The sequence below is a fragment of the Cyprinodon variegatus genome, unplaced genomic scaffold, assembly GCF_000732505.1.
Source record: "Cyprinodon variegatus isolate N-32 unplaced genomic scaffold, C_variegatus-1.0 Scaffold451, whole genome shotgun sequence".
Taxonomy (NCBI): Eukaryota; Metazoa; Chordata; class Actinopteri; order Cyprinodontiformes; family Cyprinodontidae; genus Cyprinodon; species Cyprinodon variegatus.
Window position 1 is genome coordinate 138,135 of NW_015150904.1, and position 26,311 is coordinate 164,445.

Sequence of the window (26,311 nt, forward strand, 5' to 3'; positions counted from 1 at the left end):
AAATATATATATATATATATATATTGCATGCATTACCAGACATGTAAGATGTAATTACCATAACAATGTAATAAATACATATATATTACATGTACATCAACAATGTGCCACTTTGGGCAAATCTGTATTATCACACTGCTAACACATTAATTTTATTGTGATCAATTCGTATGTGTTATATTACATGAATTAGAAACTTAATTGACTTCATAATGTTTTTTTTTATTATATGTTAAAGTAATCTACTTATGCTATGAAACAGCAAGTGTGTGTTAAAGTGACAAATTTATCTTTATTTTAAAAAGTCTTCAGTCCTCCTGAAAATGAGAACATTGTCATTGTTCGATGTTGTAGCAAACCAATTGTTTACATTGTGACAAGGGAGTATCACTATGGCGGCCGGTGGCTTCACTTCAACCCCGTACTGTTCGATCCCCACAGCCTGCACTTTGGATTCCTGAGCAAGACCCTGAACCCCACACTGCTCCCCCGGCACCACACAGTGGCAGCCCACTGCTCCCCTAAGGGATGGGTTAAATACAGTAAATTTACCCATTGTGAGACAATAAAGGGATTTGCAGTTATTACATTTATTTATGGAAGTGTTACAATGTAGATTTGATTAGGAGATAAAAGTCTTTATAATTAAAAGGAATAGGAGCAGCTTTGAAAATGTTTCCCTTTTAAAGGTCTGCTGAGAAACATGGCATTATCTGTGATTGGAAATGGTGCTTCATGAGCCACCACACAGAGATCTGCATGGCATATATTTGTCACATTCCTTGTATTACGTTAATGAAACAGACATCTGGAGAATTTTATTCAGAGGTTTTGTCACATTCCTTGTATTACGTTAATGAAACAGACATCTGGAGAATTTTATTTACACAAAATGATCAAACTATCACTCAGAGGTTCAAAATCCTTTTCACAGGAAGGAAATTTGAATTTCCAATGTAATGAGATGTGTCTTCTGCTAGTGTAGATTGACTGCTAAATAGCTATAATATCACCTGTCTGATAGGCGAGCAAATTAACCTGACCTGAAAAGATTAAAAAATATATGTGTACACAGGTTAATCACCTTCATGCTACATCGTAATTTCCTCATCATCTGAATTAATTAACATAAACAAACACCTATATACGCGTATAATAAATAGCAAAAGCCTTCCACTTTTCCAATCCACTTTTTAATAGCATTTATCCATGGTGTTGATCAATTTGCAATGCGCTTCACAATCACACTAAAACTAAAGGAGTTTGTCTGATGAAAAAAAGCAAACCCACACTACCTGACTCCGGTCTGCCGTTTCCTCAAACTCTGAAGTTCTTTTGCCTCCTCTAATTTTGACCTAGAATTAAATAAAATAATAAATAAAATTAAACACACTGGTTAAATAGCTTTTTTAATGTGTAAAATATGTAAACCACGCTTCATAAATTCTAATTGCACAGGTTGCTAGCTAAGACGGCGTTAGCTTCAAATATATTTTAATCTATCTTATTTTTTTACCTGACTTCTTCTGCTGTCTCATTATCCTCCTCTTCCTCATCAGATGAGTCCCTTCTCCTTCTAAAATTTTTACCACAAGGCATTTTCTATTAATGATGCGAAGCTCAAAAACAATGCGTTTTATGCCAGCAAGCTGTTGAAATGCTACGGGGGGAAACTTTACCGCACGTACAATAATAACACGTCACTTCCGCCTTGTACAAAGCCACTTCCGTCCTTGTTAGTTAACCAAAACAACCATGGCGACTTATGCACAGGTCGGGAGGTTGTTGGGTATTTCAGCAAGATTTGTGCGACCGTAAGTATATATTTTAGAAAAAGGATGCAGACAAAAAAAATTTTCACGTCGTCTTTTTTTTATTTTTGGCCTCTTTAAAATCGCTATATGTAGCTGTGGCTAACTAGCAGGCTACTGGCTTGTTAAACATGAATGACGCAGACTCAAACTACTAACCATAGTAAGAAAAGAGAGATTTGTTTCTTTCTTCTTTCGAGGCTTGTTTTACATTTTAAAGCATTATTCTATTCATAAGTAGCCATAAAACAACTTTTAAAATGGATTTTGTGTAATTTTAGAACCAATTGATAATGACCAGTTAGTTGTTTGAATGCACAAAATTATCTGGTGAAACTGAGGGAGATCAAATTACGTGACAGATCAATATGTTTATAGTTAAAGTAGTTTAATTAATTACTGTAGTTTATTGTGAAAATATAGTAATTAATTTAAATCTCATAAAAATGGAACCCTAGATATATTGTATGTAAAATTAATAAGAATCTCCTAGGCATAAAACAATAGTCTGTTATGTAAATAGTGTTAAACAAAAACTTAGCCCTTAGTTTAGTTTAAATGCGTAAAGTTTATTTTTACAGTGGTTAATTGAAATGTCATCTCAGGTCATGATATAGACAAATGGATCCAACTTATATTGAGCTCTATGATATTTAAAATAACTTCAGCAAATACCTTCTACCTACAGAAGCAGCGATGATTGGATCAAGTTTTGAATTTGAAATCCTCATCTTGGATTTTTAGTGATGATGGAAACGAGGCAGTTCTAGTTTTCCAGGAATGAACCTTTGCATGTCAACAACATACATATTATGGGTTTTGCTTCTGATCTAAAGGGGGAAAAAAACTATAAAGTTAAGATTATTCCTTTTAGGCACAGTGCAATGTTTCTTGACCTTTACCTGTAAATGAGGTCATATGGGGATCCCTGCTTCACACTGGAAATCTATTAAGTTTCTCAAGTAATATATTAAGTATTTGCGACACATTTTTGTTTTAACATTTTTAGAGATCCAAGTGTATTTCTTGTTGGAGCAATTATTAAGGCTCCTGCCTCTATTGTAAAACTAATTGTACTTCCTAATATTCTATTATTCTTTTAGAAAAGACGAACTAGCGGGTTGTTATAGTTTTTAAAAGTGTCTGATGAAAATCTATTAAATGTGCCAACTTTAGGCTACTAAGGGTCCAGTTAACTATCCACTGTCTGGTTTTGTTGGAGTTGAGATAAAGATTATTTAAGTGGATTTGCACCCTGTGTCTTCTCAGCTCAAAGGTCCAAGATAGTGGTTTCTGAAGTGTGTGGGTCTTATCAACAATGTAACATGAGATCTATTTTTCAACATTCTATTCTCATTATAATTTGATTTCAATATATAACAATTGAAGCAGTTTTGTTGTCATTGTAAATTGTTTAGCTGGTTTAAAAGCTGTGCTTTACAACATCCATCCATCCGTCTTCTCCCGCTGAGTTCTTGTCAGGGTCGCAGTGGGGCTATCTTCTGCAGTCTATGGGTTAGAGGCGGGGTACATCCTGAGGAGGTCACCATTCTATCGCAGGGCAACACAAAGACACACAACCATGCAGACACGCACTCACATCTAAGGACAATTTAGAGATGCCAATTAACCTAACAGTCATGTTTTTGGACAGTGGGAGGAAGCTGGAATACCCAGAGAAATTCCCACACATGCTTAGGGAGAACATGCAAACTCTTTGCTGAAAGACACGGGCCAGCAATCGATCCCAGAACCTTCTTGCTTGCAAAAGCAACTGTACTACCCACTGTGCAGGCTGCTGCACAACATATTAAATTGAAATCATCATTGCAGTGTCACGTATTGCAATATTTCAAAGAACTGCTTACACTTTGCCTTCAGTAATACATTTGGTCAGTTGGATTACCTTTAAGTTATCTAAAAGATTGGTTTCGGTGGCAAAAACTGAAATATTTGTAATTATGGAAGAAAGAGAAGAGTGTGAATTTATCACAACCTTTAATTCAATTTGATCTTTTCCATTATCATATAGCCTTAAGTATAAGGAGTGTTGACGTACTTAACTTATATAGTTTAAGTCCTAAAATTCTATAGTTATTATTTTGTCTATTTTGAAGTTTGCCAGCAACTGCCCAAAAACTGTAATCCTCCAATGAAAGCTGTCATTATTTAGAAAGATAAAAACCAGCATGTAAATCTCAACTACTAGCTTTAATATTTTGATTTTTCCTTCATGGCTCCAGGGGCACCTTAATGTGTAATAGGAATAATTTTGCGTATGTGGTAATGAAACTGTAACCTTTTTCAATATGTTTATCATTTCAGACTGGCTAATAGTGGATGTCAGAGCAGTAGATCCTACTGGTCCTCGCAAGTCACAGGATTCTCAAACAGATGGCAACAAAACCCCGTCTGGGTCGTTCCTGGTTTGTTTATTCTATATTTCATTAAACCTGGTTGTTAGTGTAATGATTGCTTTTCTTGTGGTAACAGCTGCTCACATACTGTGGGAAAATCTTATATTTGTAGATGGAATTCAATCAGATAGACACAATTTATAATTGTTTAACATCTCAAATTACATTTCTTTCCACGGTGTTTTGTCTCTTCTCAGGAAGGACCATGTTTGTGCAGACACAGGACACGCCAAATCCAAACAGCCTGAAGTTCCTGCCTGGGCGAACAGTTTTAGAGGAAGGGACTATGAATTTTCCCACCTCTCGTGATGCATTCTGCTCACCTTTAGCCAGGTGTGGGAGTTTTTTTATTTAAGTACTTATTCATCTTAGAATGCTCTTTATGATAACATGTTTTTGTAACTCACAAATGTAAAAAAAAAAAAAAAAAAAAAAAAAAGGTAAATCAGTCTATACTATGTTTATTTGATACATTAGTCTTTAGAAAGCTGTGTGTTTTATATGTATAGATGGGACCCAAAACTCCCACCTGGAAAGAAAATATTCTTTTGACTTCAGCTTAAACCTTTAAATGTCCTTTAAAGTGCGTTACAACTGACTTTGTAAAAACAATGTTTTCTTTTTAAGGTTCTTGTAATTTTGCTTCTTTTATTCCAGATTTTAACAGCTATATACAGAAATCCAATTTAAATTAAAATATATAATTTACAATTATATATATATGTGTGTTTTTATATATATATATATATATATATATATATATATATATATAGAGAGAGAGAGAGCTCCCTGCTGCCCTCTGGGAAGAGGCTTCGAAGCATCCGATGCAGGTCCAGCAGATTCCATAACAGTTTCTTCCCCACTTCCATTAGACTGCTGAATGTTGTGTAAAATGGGTTCTTTTATTTATATTAAAAAAAATTATAATAATGTTAGAACTGTAAATATTCAGTCATATGTTTATATTACTATTTTTTATGTATTTATTACTGTTTTCAAGGCTGCACTTTAAAAAATGAAATTGTGTAGAGTTGTTTTATTTATTATTATTTCTTTTGTTTACACTCGTGTATACAAAATGACAAAAATAAATCTGTCTAAGTCTATAGATATAGATAATAGATGTTATAGTATACATACTTTCTGTATTTGCTTAATGTTAAAGTATATATTGTATCTGCCTTTGCTTAAACAATAAGACTCGTTTAAAATTATCTTTGAATTTCTGTTATTCATATTTGATTTCTCCAATACCTGCTTTTTTTAGACAGCTGTTTCGGATTGATGGAGTTAAGAGCGTCTTCTTTGGCCCTGATTTTATCACCATCACAAAGGTAAATTTCATGGTAACATTCAGCTTGTCTCAAAGCTCTTATACTCTTATATACTCATTGCAGAATAATACCACAGCTATGGCCGGGTAGAGGACCTAAAGATTGTTCTCATTTGAGAGTAGAGCTGTTAACAAATATTTTCACTCAAGTAAAAATAAATATTAACCATTTAACAAATAACTTGGAGCGAAGAGGTGTTTGGTAAAAAAAAAGGCCACTGCAGTACTGTTACTTATAATCAAATGTTTTCAATGCAAGATTGTCTATTTGGGTTTTATATGCGTTCCCTAACATTTCTGTGATTTTTTTTTTTCTTCCCCTGAGTGACCTGGTCTAATTTCCTTTAGATAGTTAACTTATTCAAGCTTCTGTTGAACCACACCTTAAATTCAGAGTTCGCAATTCCTGGTTCAAAATTCGAATAAGAGGCTAACCAGTTGAAAATCTTAATTTTATTTTCAATGAAATATTTCTTGACTGTTGTATGCCAGGTCTCCACAGTGAATTTTCTGATGGAATCCTGTTCTTCCTTATCTCCTCTTTGACAATAGTCTCCCTCAACTCTGTTTCCTTCCACTTAGCTGTACTGATTGTTGTGCACCAGCACATCAATAGCTTTGATGGTGCTGCATAATAAACATTTTTGAGGTCTGGGAGTGCCACTCCTCCCTCTTTTTATGAGTCTTTGGAGTTTTGAATATCTAATTCTTTCTTTACCACCATTCTAAACAAATATTGTTTTTTTTTTTATCTCACTCTATGGATTGGGAGGATGGTATCCTCACTGGCCGGGGCTGAAACATATCTAAAATTCTAAGTAGTACTTTAATCTTCATTATTTCAATTCTGGCATTTAGATCAAGAATCAAAACATTCCACCTTTCCATGTCTTTGATTGTCTGACTAAGTGGATTAGAGTTAATTTGTATGCTTGTAATTGTTATTCCCAGGTAAACAATTGATTATTTTAAATCCATTTTATCATATTATATAAATGTATAGAATATTGACTCTCTATTGTTGGAAAATGACCAAAATTTAAATCCTCTGCTCCAATTTCTTTTTTTAATAAGATTAGTAAAGTAATAATGTGACTTTCACTATTTTTTGTTTCTATGCTCAGTCCGATGAAACATTGGAATGGAAAGTAATTAAGCCTGATGTGTATGCTGCTATCATGGACTTCTTTACTTCTGGGCTTCCAGTTGTGAATGAAGACAGCAAGCCGAGGGCCGATACAGGTCAGGATCCCAGTCTGCTGAACCTGTAAGATAAGATGTTTTCCCATTTCCAAATAACAGCAACTTCCTTTATTTATTTATATTTCAGCACCATCAGAGGATGATGATGAAGTAGTTTCTATGATCAAAGAGCTGTTGGATACCCGAATAAGGTAAATGGTCCTGAAGATGCCTCCATAAAACCAGATTCCTTAGTTCGTCCCTGTCTCATCCTTCGGATGCTCCCACTCTGCAGGCCTACAGTGCAGGAGGACGGCGGTGACGTTCTGTATCGGGGATTTGATGACGGCATTGTAAAACTAAAGCTGCAGGGGGCCTGCACCAGTTGCCCCAGTTCCATTGTTACCCTGAAGAACGGCATCCAGAACATGCTGCAGTTTTACATACCTGAAGTTGAGGCGGTGGAAGAGGTTTGCTTGTTTGTTTTTTTATTTTTTTCTATCAATGACTCCAGTTTTTATTGGAATAATCTGAATTATCATTATTCTGCTGGGTCTCTTAAAAATTATACTTTTGTTTTTTTTGTTTTACAAAAGTCGAAGATTCAGGTTCCATAAGCTTGGCAAACTGAATCTCTCACACCAGAAGAAAGATTTATTAGTCGTCTTGGTTTCATCTCTATTCTTCTAATGTTATCAGACATTTTGGAACTTGATTTCTAAGCAAATAGTGCAACATTTGCCATCTTGAATGAGGAAATCCTTTGATTCTAAACCTTTTTGTTCCTATGAAACTAAATCAAGACTTTAGTGGAGAATGTCTTGTTGACAAAAAAATTATTATTAGACTAACCACAAAGTTCTGTTTATCAAGTCATAAAAAAATTTCTTTTTGTCAGTTAATCCTTTAAAAGATAATAAATCATGGCGAAATAATCGGAATATTTACCCTGTATCATAAAGTTTCGGCATACCTGGTGTTCTTTGCTCAAATTATTTATAGTTATGCAGATGTACCTCAGTGATTTACATTTTTTACTTTTTAGTTTGTGCATTGTTGACTTTAAAGAAGGCAGTCCACCTTTATTCCTGTTGGCTGTTATAGGTGAAAATAAAACGGTACATCTGGGTGCAAAAAACAAAAACTACAGCCTGCAAAGCATCTGTCAACTCTTAGGTTTAAGATGTCTGACAAGTTATGTAACTCATGTTTGCTTCTAAATGCTGATAAACTGAATATTCATTTAAGTTTAAGCTAGAGATCCAAATGTTATAGGTGCCTACTAATTACTATTAGTAGTTCCTTTTAGTTAAACGAATGAATGAATGAGAAAAGGAACATTTTGTTCCATTAGGAAGTTTAAATAAATTTTCTGATCATTTGACTGTAGAAAAATTTTTACCAGCAAAACATTTTCCCCAAAAATATTTTGCAACAAGCTTTGTGATGTATTTTGGATGTAGCATAGGAATCATAAGATATTAAATGCAATAATCTGTAAAATGTCAACCTAGACATGTTTTTTGTTTTCCTCAAAGGTGAAGGAAGATGAGGACGAAGAAGCAGCTCAAGTTTAACCAGATCCTGTTCAACACACCTCCTTCTTTTAAAGCCATAGATGCAATACAACTGCTCTCAGCACCACTCTGATTCCAAGAACTCATCCTCTTTATTCATCCAGGTTTTTTCATTTCGTTTTGTAGTTCTGGCCTAAGTTATGGCAGAACTGAAATAAAATGCAAGACAAAATTCATATAAAAAGAATACGCTGAAATAATTTGTATTTATTCTTTCATAGTGTTACATGACTTCTGAATCAGTCAGCAGTCAAAGCTGCCTATAGGCTGGAAATTCATATTGGATACTTTATCTTTACAGAATATATACTGTCTATATAAATAAACATTGTTAAAATTCTTTGTTACAGCGTCTAATTTGATTAATTGTCTAATGTCTTACGTTTAATATAATCCTCTGTGAGAAGTATAATCTTGGAAATATTTTAGTCACGCATTGTTTCTATACACAGATAACAATCAGTGAACCTGCAAGCTGTTTTTAATAAAGCAGTTTAATTTTTATTAATGGATTGAAGAGTTATTTGATAACTATGATGAGCCTCACTCTGAAACTACTTGTCTGAAGATTTACTTCACTGATGCTATAAATCTAGCAGCACTGGGGAACTGAGGTCTGCTGGAGCATCAGTTAATGTTTGTTATACATCAGTATGTATACATTAGGCAAAGGGTAACTTCTATTGAAGCATATGAAGATATTTCAAGTTTCAAATGACATCACAGATGTCATCCACTCTTCTGCATTCCTTTTTCTTTGAGACACTCTTTCCTGTATTATATTTTTACTTTGTTTTGTTCCTTTTCTTTCTCTGTGTCCTTGCGGTAGCTTTGCACCACTGGTAAACTAATCGAGATAAAGTCAGCTTTTTATAATTTATTTCTGTGTCTCTTAAATACACTGATGCGGAAATTAATAGAAAAGTAATAATCTTTAAGAACTACAGTTTGCATAAGCTTTATGTATATTTACAAAGGTTTTCAGAAAATAAGCACTGGAAAAGCAATAGTAACAAGTTCATTCTGCAATACTTTATAAAACTACTCTCAGTTGTAATAAGATCACAAGAAACCTTTAGTATTCCAATCTTATCTTACTGATAAACATTAATCGTTACCTATGAAACAATAACTTCTGAAATAACTCTCTACTATAAATCAAAGTCTAGACAGTGGGTGATGTTTGGACCTTTGCAAAGGTAGATAAGATCAGCAGAAAAGATCGCTTTCTCATGTAAGTATTGGCCGATCACCAATATCCCAAAATTAAGGAAATTAAGACCAATCAATCAGTGTATCCCCATTACAAATTGGTTAGAAAATTTAAATATTTCTATGATAAGCTTGTATGGACTTTAACGTCATGAGCATAAACAGTTTTGTATGTGTAAAATTCAGGGTGTTTAAATAGTGCATTTACATTTGTCCATAAAAAATGTTAAGGGAAATTTGAGTTCCATCACAAGTTAGTAAAAGCAGTTGGTGGCTTTTTTCTATATGTGACTGAATGAAAAAATACATTTCAGTTAATCAAAGGAAAACGCTATTTTGAGTATTTTTTTTTATTTATTTGTTTTCTGAGGTGCCAAAAATGAATGTAATATAATGATATTAGGCTGTAACACAATGCAGGTGTGCCACTGCTGCATTTGTGGGAAAAACTAGTAAAATATAATATAGGCTACCAGTTTTAATAACGGTGAAATAGCTGTATTAACAATGTATCTCTAGTGTAAATAATTTAAAATCGTGCTACTTTTCTCTAACAAACAAAAAAAATAAAAGTTGTAATATTATGGAAGCAAATTTAAAATCCTATGAATGGAATAGATTTAATACCGAAAGGGAGGCGTTATTTACACTTGTGCTAATTAGTTGACAATTCATTAACAACCTTTTAAGATACATTTATGCCGCAAGGCAGGATCTACGACATGGTCACATCCTGATGCCACGTCATTGGTATGTACTCATTTGTACGCCAATGAGACTGACACGGTGCTCGACCAATTACAAGCTGCCGCTGAAGAAGAGGGTCGGCCCAAGCAGAAATATCGACCAATCGCAACGCAGCTGAAGGAGGCGGTTCAGTCTGAGGGAGGTCCGATGGGGTGGAGGCAACTGACAGGCGTCCGCAGCTTCCTTAGTCCTGAGTAGCTGTGTCTGACAACAGCGCTGCAGTCATGTGTGGTGAGTTGTTATTCCTCTCGTGTCTCATCCATTGGTCATATTAGGCTGTTCTCTCTTATCTAGCAGTGAAAATAAACTAAAATGAATCAGTGTAGGCTTTATGTTAGCTTGAAGGTTGTTAGCTGGGCGGCTAACCTCAGTGCTGTTAGCAAACATGAGCTTGTTGCTGATGCTGCTCGTCAGCTAAATATAAAACAGTCACTCGTCGTTTTTTCGCTTCGTTTGTGACCCATAAGTCATCGTTGTGTGTATTCATATGCGAATTGAATAGAAATGAAATTCCTGCTACCTGCCTTCTAACGTCGCCCAGCTAATATGTCTGTATGATGACGCGTGCTAACTTTCCAGTTGCTATTTTGTGTCATTCTGATTTAATGATCGAAATTATCAATTAGTCATTATGTTTGACATCTGCTGACAAAGTAAAACAAACTACAATTGAATTGGTTTATTGGTTTTTCCCTTTAAGGTAAAGTAATTAAGTTGTTTTTAGTTTCCTTTCATTCTGCTTCTCTTGTGACTGATGGCTGATGTGTCTGTCTGCCATCACTGTCATCCCAATCTGATCCGACCAACTGGGCCTGATAAACTAGTTTAAATAGTTTTTCTTTCAACATCTGCTGCTGCTCTATCAGCAAGTTGACCTTTACTTGTTGGGTCACAGTGCTTCATCAGTGGTTGTTCCTGTAGGTTATTCATTATTTTATCCCTGCCCCTCAACCCCTCCCTCCATCACCTGCTGCTCTGAATGACTGCTCTGTATCCCAGCTTTCTTCAGGGTTAACATTTGCATTCATCTGTGACTGCAAAGCTGAGTAACTCTTTGTGATTTCATGTACTACTCTGGCCACGACTCATTTTTTGCTTCTTGGTGGATTGAGATGCAGCTCAGTCTCAGAGTGAAATAGTTTTTTATGATTAAAAATAAACCAATTAATTTATGTCTGTGACATAGAAATACAGCAAACACCATTGAGCTGGTTTAGTGGTTATACATCAATAAGTCTTAATCTGAGTTAAAATACCAAAATGAAAATTTCTGCACCAAGTAATTCTCACTGATATCACTGTTAAAAGGTTTTCATCAGTAAGACACCTTGAAGGATTTTAATGGGTCGAATATAAATGTCTGATTTTAGAGTTCTGTAGGACCAGTTTCACATGAATTGCTTATCTGCCTCTTGACATAAACCACTCAAATATTGTAATGTTCCATTTTCAAAAGTTGAATAACATTTGTGTTATTTCGGTTTTGGTAATAACCGAATATTAAATGTTATTCTTATAGTTTAAGGATGTTATTGATCAGTGTTTGGTTGCGTGATGTGAATTTATTACAAACCTGTGAATTCTCTTTACATTGTAATAATGAGTCTCTTTAATAAGGGAGTCATTCCTTAATGGCACCTCACACTTAATTGAAGGTATTACTGGGCAGTCAATAGATTGTTACCAATTGTTATTTTATTTAGATTATTCTGTATTATAATTTCTATTAAATGAGCCTCTTTATGTTATTGGATCTGACTGTGACACGGTGTATATATACGGTGTATGTATGTATGTATGTGTATATATATATATATATATATATATTTAATATGAATTTGACCTGTTTGTACAGGGCCTTAAGGTGACATGACTTGAAGTAATGTTTGCCAAAGATAAATCGGTCGGGGCTGAAAGAATCGTTGTCTAATGCTTTTGAAAAACCACCAACGGTGCCACCCGATGTTGATATTTTAGCCTAGCCTATGTTCCACTTTTATTTTATTATTCCCTCTTCTGTTTCTCAGGAATATTTGCGTATCTCAACTATCATGTCCCAAGGACACGTCGGGACATCCTTGAGATCCTCCTCAAAGGTCTGAGACGCCTGGAGTACAGAGGCTACGACTCAGCGGGTGAGAAAGACGGGGGAGGCACATTACCCCCAACATTCTTTCTTAACTTTCTTTATCAGTTCAGACAGCTCACTCTTTAATTTACACTTACTTGTGTGCTGCATCTTGGTGGCTGAAAATGTGACTTTTTTTTTTATATGAGGCAGCGTTTTTAATTGGGAGAGGTTTGGTGTGACTGGGTGGTTAGAGCAGCGCTTTAGCTCAGCATGTTAGAATGTGTGTGAACGTCAGGTGCACTCAGTGGTTCAGTTAAGAAATGCAGAATACATGATGCATATTATATATGAGAGAAAACCAAAGATAATATTTGGGGCTTTGGGCATTCAGTTAGACCTAAAGACCACTCGTAATGATGTCAATCTCAGCCATTACTCTAAAATACATTTTAAAGATAGTTATAAATTGTTTTACTTTTCAAGGTGAAGTGATGATAAAACTTCTCAGATTAATTTAACGAACACGGATTATATTCATATGTTTGTTAAATGCATTAACTTTTATCTTTAGGACAAATTTGAAGCTCAACACAAATATTTCATTCAACTTTTCTTAGCAATTTGCGCCTCTGACAGATGTATTTTGTTGCCATCTATAGAGTGAAGGCAGCAGTCTTGCTGGATATTTTGACCTGCTTTATTTAAGCTCATATAAATTCCGTGGTTGGTTTTTTTGTTGAACTCTTTTATTTTCTGTCCAGTACACAATTTTTTTGTGTAATTTATTCTCATATTGTCAGATTTTTGGGGCTGCCTGCTTTATTTGTTTTAAAGTCAGTTCTGATCTGATTGGGATCAGCTTCCTTTTGTAATGAGCAGCTTTGTCCAGTTAGACCGGTTTTATTGCCAGCTGATTATTTGCCCCATGCACTGGCTAGATTGACATGATCTAGATGTGACTTGCCTATGGGCTTTAAAATAGGTATTTGTGTACATTTAAGCTTGTAGTCGTAATTTGAAAATGTGGATTAAATTAGATATAAGTTTTGTACTTATGCATTCTGTTTTTGATTTTAAAAATGTAGACCTTTCCTAGATGGAAAATAAAACCATTGAAACCTCATAGTTAATGGGACATTTATGTATAGAAATGATTGCATATAGATTCAATCAAGCATTGTAGATTTTGGCTTCTCTTTAGTTAGTTCTCTTTTGAGATTCTAATTTGTTTTGTTCCTTTTTTTTTTGTTCTTTTTTTTTTTAGGTGTTGGGATCGATGGAGGCAACAGCAAAGACTGGGAGGCAAATGCCAAGACTATCCAGCTGATCAAGCAACGTGGAAAAGTTAAGGCCCTGGATGAGGAGATTAACAGTAAGCTGAGATTACATTTAGTTTGAGTCAGTCGGATCTAGAGCTATTTTAAACATGTACCTGATTTTTTTATTTTTTTTTTACCTTTAGAACAGCAGGATATTGACCTGGATGTGGAATTCGATGTTCACCTTGGCATTGCTCACACTCGCTGGGCGACCCATGGCGTGCCCAACCCAGTCAACAGCCATCCACAAAGATCAGACAAGAACAATGGTCAGTTGTTTTATAAATGTCAAAGTAAATAGCCCAGATTATTTAAAACCGTTTGAACTGTGTTACTCCCATGGATTTTATAATAAATGATAATGATCTCTCTGATTTGCAGAGTTCATTGTAATTCACAATGGAATCATTACCAACTACAAAGACTTGAGGAAGTTTCTGGTGAGGTTATGTTCCTTGTAAAATAAAAGGTTAGTCTGATTTCACTCTTTTCATAAACAGCTCATCCACTCATGTTAACTCTACAGGAGAGCAAAGGCTATGAGTTTGAGTCTGAGACAGACACTGAGACTATTGCCAAGCTGGTGAAGTACATGTATGACAATCGGGAAAGTGACGACATTAATTTTTCCACACTGGTGGAGCGTGTGACCCAGCAGCTGGTAAGTGGAGCTAATAAAGATCATCAGAGATACAGCGGTTTCTATAACATGTCTTTTCACCTGGCAGGAAGGAGCTTTCGCTCTGGTGTTTAAGAGTGTCCATTACCCCGGAGAAGCAGTTGGCACAAGGTACGTACTGACAAACTGATACAGGGAAAATGCTATGTAAAGCTGACCCCAGTCTGAAATGAAATATCCTATTTTATAAAAAAAATAATGGTAATATATAAGCTCTAGGTGTTTTTTGTTTAAGTTGGAAGCCAACACACTGTCAGATTTTTGATTTAAGTCTACCTTATTTTGTGCAGGAGAGGAAGCCCTCTTCTGATGGGAGTACGCAGTGATCACAAGCTGTCTGCAGATCATATCCCAGTGCTCTACCGCTCCTGTAATTATTCCTGTCTCTGTTCCTGGTCTGAACAGTTTACTTTTGATGGAACTTAAGCCCTAACTGTTTTGTTTCTCCAGCTGGAAAAGAGAAAAAGAGCTGCAATGCCCTGCCAAGGACAGAGCAGGACACTTCCCTGTTCCCACTGGATGAGAAAGCTGTGGAGTATTACTTTGCATCTGACGCCAGGTGAGAAGATACATGTTGCGGCATCAGCCTTAAAAGTATTCTCCTTTTCACTGTTCATGTTGCTTTGAAGGTATTCACTGTATTTTTTTTTTTACTTATTACTAGGATGCAACGCTTTCATTAAATCTTAAGAAGTAAATATCTGAAATGTGTGACACATATGTAGCTTTTCCCCCTTCACTCTGAAGCCACTTAATATAACAGAGTGACACTGACTGCCCTCACTCCATCCATTTAATATCATAAATCCTACTTTTTCTTGGCGAATGTAGAGTTTTTTAGAGAACATTATTGGAGAAACTGCATCAAGAAAGGTTATGGTAAGCATTAATCTTAAAATCAGTGTAGAGCTCATTATAGATTAGGCCCAGTAAGTCCTGACCCATCTGACTCGGGCTCCCAGACATAAAACTCTACCCGACCCAGAACAAAACCTGATGCAGATAAATAGTTTAAGGTATTACTGTTGCTAGATGTCTGACACCACTGCACTGACTGTATTCTCAAGGAGCACTAGAACCACCCTGCAGTGATGCTGCAGACTAGTAGGAGTAATCCCTTGAATTAAGTTTAAGTCGCATTTTATTCTCTTTACAGCAAGCTCTGGCCCAGTGAACATGTCAAAAGCTGAGTTCAGTAGAGCATACTCAATCTGTCCCCGCTCCTGCAGCTACAGGATGGGCTTATGTCTAATAACCTGCTGTACCTGCTTTCTCTCTTCACGGAACAGTAGGAAAAAATAATAAATAAAGTTCTCTATTTTGTATCCACTTCAACAAAATAGACTAAGCTAGCTACCCATTTAGGGGACACATTAAGCAGGTGGAAGAAGGGGGTCTGATCGCTTTGGACTGTTTGGTTTGCATGCAGAACATTCTGTTGTTCAAGATTAAGTACAAACAAACCATCTCTATAGTGATGGCAGCCTCCTGCACAGGTCAATTTGTGGTTTTGATGGAGATGATTTGAAAAATGCATACGTACCAGGAACTTGAATATTCTGTAGTTAAAGTCTTAATTTATCAGTCCAGCTGGAATTATTTGTTTGACTAACACATACGGTTGATCTCTTGTAACGGCAGTGCTGTTATCGAGCACACTAACCGGGTGATTTTCCTGGAGGATGACGACGTGGCTGCTGTAATGGAAGGACGGCTGTCCATCCACAGAATAAAGCGCCGGGCGGGAGACTACCCGGCCCGCGCCATCCAGACTTTGCAGATGGAGCTGCAGCAAATTATGAAGGGTAAGATGAGGGTCACTGCATTTGTTTTCCTTCTGAGGCTTTCTCTTTTTTTTTTTTTTTTTTTTTTTTCACTTGCTGACTACAAAAATTTCAGATACATTATCTGTTCACTTCAATATAATTTTACCCTTAAAGCCCCTTTGTAAAATGAAGTGGCTGACTGGTGATCAGCTGCCCTAACAGTCCATCGAGTCCAGCAAAGACTTAACTTGATCATCTCAGTCAGGGATGTCTAAATGAATCAAAAATGAATGCTGATGCTGATAAACTCTTTTTTTTTTTTATTGTTTTAAAAACAGGTTTAAAAGTAGATTTCCACTGATGAAATTATGGAATCTTAAAACTAACTATACAGTCATATGTTTGCATTACTGTTTTTCACAATATTTTATCAAATGAGATAGTCTAGAGAGCTGTACTTAAAGAAATGTCTTTTTGTTTACACTTGTGTGTACAAAATGACAAAAAAAATCTGTCTAAGTCTTACTGCTGGAAAAAAAACAGAAACATTTTCTAGACCCAACATTAAAGAATCCAAGGGAAAAAGTTAAAAACAAAAACACTACAACCGACCCTAACTCTTTATCCAATTTGTAATAATATTTTTTCTACTTTGTTTTCATTAAAATACTTCAAATTTTACATACTGCTAAGGAATAAATGATTAAAAGAATTTACAGTAAGATTAATAAGCTAAACAATATCTAATTACAGCTTGGTAATTTTTGAATACACTTGCATTAGTTACATTAACCAGAAAAGATTTTTTTTTCTCCCCTTTGCTATCCTCTGTTTCAGAGTTGAATCTGTCCACTGTATACCTTAACTTCATCCTGTTATTGGCCTTTTTATTTCTTTATCACCATGTTTGCAAATAACAGCTGTAAACAAACCAATTATCTCAAAATAATTTACGCTTGTGCTGCTGTCTGCCTTTTACCTGTAAAAAAATATTAAAGTACTTATATGTCTCATAGCTATAACTGTCTGATTCCTACCAGTTCAGTGTGCTGCATTACATTCTCATTTTGATTTTTAAATGAAATCACCATAGAAATACAGTTAAATAAATTACAATTCAGTTCTGTTCTTTACTACATTTGCTTTGTACTTGTGATAGTGTATTTACAGAAGGTTCTTACTCTTCCAATATAGTCCAGCAGAGGGCAGTAGGGAGCTGATGTTGGCACAACTTCACATTCCTTTATGGTCCTGTCATTACTCAGCCTCTCTCTCCTCCTGTGTCTCTTTTCTTGGAGGTTTTCTGCTGAATAACCTAATTTGCGAGACCCAAACTGCTGTTGAAGACGGAGCGGGGGGAAAAACAACATAATTTCTGACTGTCACAGTTTATTCTTGAGGCTAAAACATCTTTATACCTTTGTATTAAATAGAGATTTTTCTTAGAATTGAGGGATTGCTTATAAATCAGAAAGAAAATATAGATTAGCAGAAAGAGGTACCTTCTTTTAAGTTCAGAAAATCTGAACTATCAGTGAAAGACTTTAAAAATATGTTGTTGTTTTTTTGGATGTACAAAGCAAGAATGTCAACATGCGTGTGATCATACTGATACATCCTGTGTTCTAGTTTAGTGTGTTTTGTTTCTGGTGCAGTAAGCTCTCCTATATTCTGATCCTCCCCCCATAGGTAACTACAGCTCCTTCATGCAGAAGGAGATCTTTGAGCAGCCAGAGTCTGTGGTGAACACAATGAGAGGAAGAGTCAACTTTGACAACAACACAGGTCTGAGAGTTGCTTAACGTCACCTGTTGGGTGCACTGGGAATGCATTTTATTTTACATCATTTAACTTTTACTGATCAAGATTTAATAGAAGAAAAAAATTATAATTTAAACCCTATTCATCTATTTCTCGTTTTCTGTCATTAGCCAACCACAAAGTGTTTATTGACGAACACAAATTACATTATAGCAGCACCCATTTAAATTCAGCCATTCCTTGGTTTGTAGTTTTCAGACTGCCAGGCAGGAATTAATACAGCTGTTGCATAAAGTAATGAACACTGAACATGTTTTTAGTTCACATCCGAGATTCTTCTGATCTCTTTTTTTATTTGGTTTAAATAGTGATTGGAATATGATGACTGAAGAGCTGTTTGGTTTACCTTGTAGTAACACTGGGTGGACTAAAGGATCACATCAAGGAAATCCAAAGATGTCGGAGACTTATCCTTATTGCCTGTGGCACCAGCTACCATGCTGGAGTAGCAGTAAGTAGTATTAAACATGTCATAGTTTCCTTTTTTGGTCACCAATGACGTAGAATAACACCGACTTGTCCTTTTTCTGTTTTTTGTTTTTTTTAGACCCGCCAGGTTCTGGAGGAGCTTACTGAGCTCCCTGTCATGGTAGAGCTGGCCAGCGACTTCTTGGACAGGAACACTCCAGTCTTCCGAGACGACGTCTGCTTTTTTATTAGCCAATCAGGTGGGAATCTGTGGACTATCTGAACTGGGTTTACTTACTCCATATATCTCTTGTCCACTTAAGTTGTAGAGGAACTATCCTGACTTTTTTAAAAAGAGTTTGTGATATATCTTTTGGGGATCGTGGTTTTTCTTCTGAAGCTTTCTAAAACCAGGTTGCTTCTTCTAGCAGAGGTATTTTATAATTATTTCTGCCAACACTTCAGGGGAGACCGCTGACAGCCTCATGGCTCTGCGCTACTGTAAGGAAAGAGGCGCTCTGACTGTTGGCATAACCAATACAGTGGGCAGCACTATCTCCAGGGAGACGGACTGTGGAGTCCACATCAATGCTGGACCAGAGATCGGAGTAGCCAGCACCAAGGTAAAGCAACACAATCACATCGCCCCTTTAAGCTGTGACATCCCTGTATTTGTGGACCTTCCTTACTGTTTTTAACAAGTTAAACCTACGTGCTATAATTGCATCTTAAAAAGGAGATTTTTTTTTCTACATGAACATACATGCATACATTCCTATGCACAATCATTGAAGGAGATAAAAAAAAAAAAAAAATCTTAAACATGTTAAACTATTAATGTCGAGGCTTCATTTCTACACCTCAAAAATGTAGAAAAATGCAACTTTTAACTTGATTACCTCTATTTAAAAATATATATATGATACCCCTGCTTTAGTCTATTTTTATTGGTCACTCTTCAAAGGGGAATGGGATAAAATAGAGAAAATAATATGATATCAAATTAAATATTGATAAAAGCAAAAATGCTTCTCTCATATGACCGTGTGCGTTCCTATATTCAGTACAATACTTGGATGTTTAAAGCGACAGAAACTATGACGGGAAAACAAAGAAACAAGTTCATCCTGCCATCAGGCACAGCATGGAGGGATAGGGCTGGGTAAAAAAAATCGATTTAATCGATTTTGAATCGATTCCTTTACATTTTTGCAAAATCGATTTCTAGGGAATGAGATCGATTAGTTTTATAGTGACGCGGGTGAAGTTCACATTCAAATGAGCAGGAAAGATGCACTCAAGATTACTTCAAGCCAGGCAGCTGCAAATATAGCCAATAGGTTAATTGATGACATTAAAAAATGTCTTTTTGCACCATGACTATTATCTTCTGTGGAGTTTGAGTTGAACTATTGCAGCAATCGTCCTTCCATGACCACTTAAAGCAATCATTATTCGCAATTACAAAACTCCCATCACCAATCGGTTCCCATATTTTCATATTCTCGCCCTCTAATCAAAAAAAAGAGGACAGAATAAAATAGGTCAACCTTTACTGTCCCACAGGTGTCAAAAACAAGTAGACAGAATTCAGAAAGAAATCTCTATTATCATCAGCGTTGGTGTTTTTGTATGTCCTCCTTCCTACTTTTACAACCAGAAGGATTTTCCAGCTTGGAGGGAGAGCAGAGCGAAAAGCTTGGCGAAGTTTGGGTGCAGAGAGAAAGTGAAGCAGGTCCTTTCCTGGTCCAGACTTTGGGCTTGGCTCAGTGACTCTTCTGCTGCTCCAAGGCCCTAAGAGCACGCCTTAGAGACGCCATCATTTATGGCCCTGTTTGTTGAGCCACAGACCCACCTTCAGCAAACACAGAACATTTACAGCCCATTGGATCATTAAAGAACCCAACCTTTTCCTTTTTTTCATGCTTTTTCTGTTGAGGATCCATGGAAAAACAAGATGAGACTAAAATCTTTGATAGAAATCTTTTTGGCTGATCTGATCGAAAGAACTTGGAGGATGTCAGCTTATAAATTACATAACAGCGTTTATTGGGATCTTGGACCGTTGCAAAGTTTTCCTTCAAAGTTACAGTAACAGAGGTTTCTGCTCATCATATCTGAAGGGAGCAGATGCTGCTCAGTGCCTTAAAAACCACTTAAATATTGGTGATACGTACAAGTATGTAAATGATGATCTCACTTTTAGGGCAGAACAAATGGAGTTGTTGCATCACAGCAGACGGCAAGAACTAGGAGAGGTTTATTGTGAACTTTGCATGAAAAAAAGTCAGCATATAGGTTTAATGGTTATTTCCTTAGCCCTAAATACTGGCATTCATGAATCTCCAAAATGGGCATGGAAGGTGTCCAAACACGTTGCAGGAGTGGGTGGTATTGATAACGGATGCATGTGCGGTTTGAGTCGTGCTGTTTCCAGAATGATCAGAGACGTGTTTTTAAATGTAATGTTTAGAACTCATCAGCTTTTCCAGGATGAGCCGTTTGGTGTGTGATCCTGCTCCTCCCCATCTGGGATGCATTAGTAGCAATGTTATTAAAGGGAGACGTAGAGCTTCAGATACCTTAAGAAATGATGAGTACTTGGATATCTGGTAACAATTAGCAGTATTTTATCTTCCTGTTGTTTTCTTTAATTGTTATAAATGCCGTAAAAGTATTTAGATATTTTGGGAGGTTATTAATAATATTTTTCTTTTCGGCTGTGCAGGCCTACACCAGCCAGTTTGTGGCTCTGATCATGTTTGCGCTGCTGATGTGCGATGACAGAATCTCCATGCAACCCAGACGGCGTGAAATAATCCAAGGCCTGAGAATTCTCCCAGGTAAGTCCAGACAAATATGTTCCATGGTATAGCCTAGACCCGAGGGAGGATAAAATGCAGAACATAAAAAAGAAAACCACACACTGAGCAAGAATAATTATATTTCATAGCCTCTTAATAATGTAAACAAGTCAATTGGATGGGAAAATGGAGTTAAGAGCGAAGCATGGACTAAAAAGCTCAATCCAAGCCCATGTTTATCTGGTGTCTTGCAAAAGTCTTCTTGCTCTTGAACTTTTCCAAATTTGTCTTAGATCCACAAACTTTTTAGCATTTAACTTTGATTTTGTTTGAAAGACCAACACAAAGTAGGCCCTGATTGTGAAGCTTTTGGTAAACATTAATTTTTTTACTACTAAAATAAAAGAGTTTGATGCACATTCTCATTCAATCCACGCTGGGAGCCGTAGTGCATGGAATTTTATTAATCTGCTGACATTTATTAAACTCTATCTATAATGCATACACCGATATTACGATGTATATTTTGCAACCTGAAAACCATTACATTCTATTTACACACTAGTTTATGTTGGTCTATTGCATAAAAAACACTACAGTTTAAAATGTATTAACGATGCATTCTACTCAAACATATATTTCATAGTTTCTCTCTAATTGGCAAAAGAGAAGAAAAACTCATCAGATTTTCTTTTTGAATTTTTCTGTTAGATCTGATTAAGGAGGTCCTCAGTTTAGATGATGAGATCCAGAAGTTGGCGACTGAGCTGTACCAGCAGAAGAGCGTGCTGATCATGGGCAGAGGCTACCATTATGCAACATGCTTGGAAGGAGCGCTGGTAAGCAAATCCAGACTCATTGTTTTTTACAAGTTTAATCAGATCGTTGTTTTTTTTTCTTCCTCTCCCCATGCGAGCCTTTGATTACTGCTTTAAACGGCTGTAACAGATGTGATTCGAGAAGGTTTACAAATAAATCTGGTATCTGGGGAACTGTGTTAAGTTTAATGTTTGTTTATCATGTGAAAACAATTCTATTAGAAATACTTGTCTCATTATATCAGACTCTATCAGACTAAACTCTGTCAGACTTTAGAGATCTTGGGAAATGGGTATTTCTACAGTGAAATCTAGATCTGTTAGTCTCTGTTGCTAGTCAGGGTTTATATCTTGGTTTAATCTGTGTCTGTTTTTTTTTTTTTTTCTGTCTTTTTTTCTCCTCTGCAGAAAATCAAGGAAATCACTTACATGCACTCAGAGGGTATCCTGGCTGGAGAGCTGAAGCACGGTCCACTGGCTCTGGTGGATAAACTGATGCCTGTTATCATGATCATCATGAGAGACCACACCTACACCAAATGTCAGAATGCTCTGCAGCAAGTCGTTGCACGTCAAGTAAGGGTTACACGAGCCAAATGCTAGAAATGGTGGAAAAAATTTTTGGGAAAAAAATATGTATGTATGAATATATTATTCTGCAAAGCAAGGTGATCTGGATTCTCAAAAAGCACAAAGATTTGAAATCATTCCTTTCTTTTCACACCTTTAAGGCTTAACAAATTTTGTACAGCTTGCAACTGTGATATTAATGCTGAACATTGTGATGACAGTGATGTGTACTTCTAGTCCATATTTTCCTGACTCTTTATCACAATGTAGCATCTCTTCCTGTAAAATCTGGATAGCTGAAATATATACCATTATGGTTCCCTACAGGGCATTAAAAGACTTTCAGCTTCTATATGTTTAAATGCCAAATTAACATGCACAGCATTTAAAGTATAATATTTCATTAAATATTTCATCCAAGCAGTTTTTTGGTTGCAGTATTGCATGCATTAATGGTTGTGATTTGATTTAATACATTTCAACTTTCCTGACCATTTAGGTTTAAAATTCTCTTTGAGCCCCACCTCTAATTTTCCCCTCAGCCAATACATGGAAGGCCCTATTGTATGATGACATAATGTCCCTCAGTAATGTGGAGCACATTTCTCTTTGAAAGAAAGTTTCAGTAATTTGAGCAGGAAAGTCTTTTTGAAGCTTATATGAATCATATTTGGATAATCTTTCAACCTGTATTGATTTCCAGGGTCGCCCTATTGTGATCTGCGACAAAGACGACCACGAAACCATCAAAAACTCTTGCCGCACCATCAAAGTGCCTCACGGGGTGGACTGCCTGCAGGGTATTCTGAGCGTTATCCCTCTGCAGCTGCTGTCCTTCCACCTGGCTGTCCTCCGAGGATACGACGTACGTTCTGACCCTAAAACGCCCCTTTCTTGAAAACAACTATGCAAACTGATCCTATAGCTTCCCATGTGTTGTTATCTTGGCTAATGATTTTAGTTATTGCCAGAAAAAGGATTGTGCAACACACTCCGAAGGAATGTTTTTGTATATTTGCAGTGGTTTCTCTAAACCAATTTTATAGGCAAACTGTTGGGAGCCACCAGGAATAAACATAGTGTGTTTATGCACCGATTAAAAATGTTCCCAACTGATTCTAAAACAATGACGCAAGTTTTTTTTCATTGTTAGGGTAGAAACTTGCAAGCTTGGATTTTTCGGGGAAGGCATTTTTTAAATTCAGAGTAAAAAGTGGGTCATGTAATCCTACTCGGCACTGATGCAACTTTTAAAGCATCAAAGAGACTTTTATTATTTTATTGTATGTGATAGACTGACAGTAGGTAGTGCATACTTGTTTAGAGGAAGGAAAAGGATAGCTATAATTAGTGTAAGTTTAGTTAAAAGATTGATGAACACAGTGGACGGGTCAGAGAGTACGCTGTGGGGACATTAAGCACAGTGTTATGTTATGAAACTGAATCCCGAGCTTTGAACATCTCAGAAAGTTATGTTTAATCTGTTGTTAAGTAAACTGCAGGAGATTGACACAACTGCAAACCCCAAAAGTCCTGCTGAGGGGATATTTTTCTTCAGGAGGAACATGGAAGCCGCTAAGAGTTCATGGGAAGAGAGATGGAGCTAAACGAAAAACAAAACCTTAGGAATAAAAGTGTTAGCAATAAAGAGCTGCTAACAGGTTTAACCTCTAGACAAAAACATTCAGATCTACAATATAAATGAAAGTCCAGACATTTTTGAAGACAGGCTTAATTTTTGGTTTCTACTGTTTAAAGTTGATCCCAGACCCCCAAAAGCCAACGGTTCCCTCAAAGTTTCCACCCAGAGGGGCTGAATACAAATGTTATGGATTTTATTTGTAAAACTAAAAGCCACCGTATGGTTTTCCTTCAGCTTCAGTTATAGGCCAGCTTTCTCAACAAACCACAATTAAATAAAATCAAGTTTTTATTTTTTTTTTTGTTGGATTTTGTTAAATTGCATTTTTTTGTTTGCCAGCAGCTTCTAACCATGAGTAGACATCTTCTTTATCATTCTTATCAACAACCTGAGCTAAAAGCTGTGTGAATAACTATTAGATATCTTCTGTTTTATTGTTACCATTACATGTGCATCAGTTTAATTAACATTTTCCATGTTTACATACAGGTGGACTGTCCAAGAAACCTGGCCAAGTCTGTGACTGTAGAGTAAACGTCCCCATCCTTCACACTAACACCAAGGGGAGGATCTATATGAAGAAGAGAAAACTGAATCTTGTTTGGGTGTCCTATATTGTCACTGTTTTTCATGTAATATTTTAGGCAAGCCTTGTGAGTTTTAACGTCACATCTTATTCCTATATCACTGTTTTTGAATCCTTAGAAACTGCTGTCATGGTCAGATTAATGAAGATTGGTCTGGGCTGGTATCTTTCTCTCATTTTGTTGTTTGTAATGATTTTAGATGGCAGTCAACAGTGATCATACGGTTCGTTTTATTTAGTGAGCTCACCTGATTAGTTACTGATTGGTCTCTGTGGGAGCTGATCTTTCAGCTATCTGCTGAGACTTTAGAGACCTTCCTGGCTTATTTTCTCTTTCAGTGCAATGATTTTTAGGTTAGTTGGGATAACTTTCCTTGGCAGCTAGTGATTTAAAGCGTTTTACTCCATGGTGGAAGTAAACCACGGACTTGAATCATTCCAAGCCATAGGTCATCGCTTCTTCATAATTGCAGCTAAGTTTTGCGACTCTTCCCCATCTTGGATGTTATTTCTTCCTCTGAGGACATGGAAGTAGCATCGCATATCAGATTGTAGAAAAATCCTTGTTTGCTACTTGTATATGTTACAGATCCTCATTCTGTAATAGTGCGGGTACAATCGTAGTTGGTTTCTGTTGCCTTACAGGGATCTTGTTACTTGTTTTTGTTTTTAACTAGAACTACTTTAACCTGATGTGAATAAATGACTCTGATCTGAAGTTGAAGCCCTCCTTCTGCTGCCATGACAGTTGCCATTACATTCTGGGACCATTTACTTGTCTATCTTAGTTTTTTATGTTTTAAGTGATTTTTGTTTCATTCTTATGGTCTTTTTCTTTTTTTAAGAATTGAATGTTAATATTTTAAAATGTCATACCAAAAATCTGTGCAACTGCTTTGACGACTACAAACCAAAATATTTTGTGTTCATACTTTGTTTTTATAGTAGAGCTGCTTTGCTGGCCTGTAATGAGGACAGTTTACTCTCATGACGTTGTGTTTACTGATGTAGAAAGCCGGAGGCGACTTGAGTGTCTGTGATCCTTTGTCTCTATTTCCCTCAAATACCAGGGAAAGAACGACTTGCACCCAATTCAAAAGAGCAATGAAGTAGAACTGCAAATTTTAGGGTTCGAAGATATTTATCACCTTTCAAGTTGAACCTTAACAGGTCCTGAAGCATATAAAAGGGTACTGAGAATTAGATAATATTGTTATAATTTTAAAACCCCTTCTTATTATCTTATTTTTTTCCATTTTATCAACTAGATAAACTGACCAGTGGGACGCTGTTGGAGTTGATGCAATAAAGTGTCTGAATTTATTTGGTTTAAAGATGTCTTCCAGTGGTGTATTTTTTGTATTTTGTTAAATATAAACTGAAAATATAATAGGGGTGGGGGGTTATTGCTTTTAGTTGAAGGGATTCACAAAATACAAGAAAAGATATTCTGACCTTGAAACCACTTTCAGTTTGTGTTTTTGGGTTGAGGACTATTCAACCATTTACTTCAGCCAGAGTTTGAAGTAAATGGTGAAAATGATTTTG

General features: G+C 36.2%; 3 protein-coding genes across 3 annotated transcripts in view; 2 read left to right on the forward strand and 1 right to left on the reverse strand.

The window, feature by feature from the left end:
* The window catches only part of LOC107093874 (chromosome unknown open reading frame, human C9orf78), a 4,951-nt gene extending 3,265 nt beyond the window's left edge, over nucleotides 1-1,686 (reverse strand). Inside the window, exons 1-2 of the mRNA XM_015389185.1 lie at nucleotides 1,517-1,686; nucleotides 1,296-1,355 (exon numbers count right to left, since the gene is read on the reverse strand). Of these exons, the coding sequence (XP_015244671.1) occupies nucleotides 1,296-1,355; nucleotides 1,517-1,599 (143 nt within the window). The 5' untranslated portion in view covers nucleotides 1,600-1,686. The remainder of the gene's footprint in view (nucleotides 1-1,295; nucleotides 1,356-1,516) is intronic.
* Nucleotides 1,687-1,697: 11 nt separating this feature from the next.
* On the forward strand, nucleotides 1,698-8,687 carry LOC107093875 (NFU1 iron-sulfur cluster scaffold homolog, mitochondrial-like). The gene is made up of 8 exons (XM_015389186.1): nucleotides 1,698-1,814; nucleotides 4,137-4,237; nucleotides 4,426-4,561; nucleotides 5,496-5,562; nucleotides 6,686-6,803; nucleotides 6,892-6,955; nucleotides 7,039-7,213; nucleotides 8,282-8,687. The coding sequence occupies exons 1-8, from the start codon at nucleotides 1,756-1,758 to the stop codon at nucleotides 8,318-8,320; spliced, it is 759 nt and encodes a 252-aa protein (XP_015244672.1). The 5' UTR covers nucleotides 1,698-1,755; the 3' UTR covers nucleotides 8,321-8,687.
* Nucleotides 8,688-10,387: 1,700 nt separating this feature from the next.
* On the forward strand, nucleotides 10,388-26,097 carry gfpt1 (glutamine--fructose-6-phosphate transaminase 1). The gene is made up of 19 exons (XM_015389190.1): nucleotides 10,388-10,510; nucleotides 12,307-12,414; nucleotides 13,615-13,722; nucleotides 13,813-13,938; nucleotides 14,051-14,109; nucleotides 14,196-14,330; nucleotides 14,398-14,459; nucleotides 14,639-14,718; nucleotides 14,799-14,907; nucleotides 15,990-16,153; nucleotides 17,804-17,899; nucleotides 18,289-18,386; nucleotides 18,483-18,603; nucleotides 18,809-18,966; nucleotides 21,072-21,186; nucleotides 21,859-21,986; nucleotides 22,374-22,541; nucleotides 23,239-23,400; nucleotides 24,667-26,097. Exons 1-19 carry the CDS (start codon nucleotides 10,504-10,506, stop codon nucleotides 24,709-24,711), a joined length of 2,049 nt encoding a protein of 682 aa, XP_015244676.1. The 5' UTR covers nucleotides 10,388-10,503; the 3' UTR covers nucleotides 24,712-26,097.
* Nucleotides 26,098-26,311: the final 214 nt, after the last annotated feature.

Excerpts from the sequence above, each read along its gene's own strand:
- LOC107093875 (XM_015389186.1), top strand. The coding sequence starts at position 1,756 with ATGGCGACTTATGCACAGGTCGGGAGGTTGTTGGGTATTTCAGCAAGA. Across the intron at positions 6,804-6,891 it reads CAAGCCGAGGGCCGATACAG|CACCATCAGAGGATGATGAT; the intron begins GTCAGGATCCCA and ends TTTATATTTCAG. Across the intron at positions 6,956-7,038 it reads CTGTTGGATACCCGAATAAG|GCCTACAGTGCAGGAGGACG; the intron begins GTAAATGGTCCT and ends CCCACTCTGCAG.
- gfpt1 (XM_015389190.1), top strand. Across the intron at positions 12,415-13,614 it reads CAGAGGCTACGACTCAGCGG|GTGTTGGGATCGATGGAGGC; the intron begins GTGAGAAAGACG and ends TTTTTTTTTTAG. Across the intron at positions 14,460-14,638 it reads GGAGAAGCAGTTGGCACAAG|GAGAGGAAGCCCTCTTCTGA; the intron begins GTACGTACTGAC and ends TATTTTGTGCAG.